This window comes from Antrostomus carolinensis, unplaced genomic scaffold (genome assembly GCF_000700745.2).
Source record: "Antrostomus carolinensis isolate BGI_N321 unplaced genomic scaffold, ASM70074v2 scaffold34811, whole genome shotgun sequence".
In the NCBI taxonomy this organism is placed as follows: Eukaryota; Metazoa; Chordata; class Aves; order Caprimulgiformes; family Caprimulgidae; genus Antrostomus; species Antrostomus carolinensis.
This window is the reverse complement of record NW_010294080.1, coordinates 669-974: the sequence shown is the minus strand read 5'-3', so window position 1 is coordinate 974 and position 306 is coordinate 669. Positions and strand designations below refer to the sequence as shown.

Below are 306 nucleotides of genomic sequence, written 5' to 3'. Positions count from 1 at the left end.
TGCTCGCCGCGGGGAGCTGCTGCCTCAGGAGCTTTTCCCACGCAGGTATGAGGGGGAGTTTGTGCAGGGCAAGTTCAACGGCGTCGGCGTCTTCACCCGCTGTGACAAGATGACTTTTGAGGGCGAGTTCAAAGGCGGACGTGTGTATGGCTTTGGTGAGTGCCTGGTGGCATGGTGCGGGCAGACTCAGCCCCACACAGCCCCAGTTCAGCACAGCTCCATCTGGCATCTCCCACTCCATCCTTCCAGCCCCAACCCCAGCCCCTGTGCATGCTGCTCCCTGCCCCGTCACTCCCAGCCCTTCCC

At 62.7% G+C, this 306-nt stretch overlaps 1 protein-coding gene across 1 annotated transcript in view; it reads left to right on the top strand.

Moving 5' to 3' along the window:
• MORN4 (MORN repeat containing 4) overlaps positions 1 to 306 on the top strand; it is a gene marked incomplete at its 5' end in the record, with an annotated part of 796 nt that overhangs the window by 338 nt on the left and 152 nt on the right. Inside the window, one exon of the mRNA XM_010177522.1 lies at positions 39 to 166. Coding sequence (XP_010175824.1) covers positions 39 to 166 — 128 coding nt within the window. The remainder of the gene's footprint in view (positions 1 to 38; positions 167 to 306) is intronic.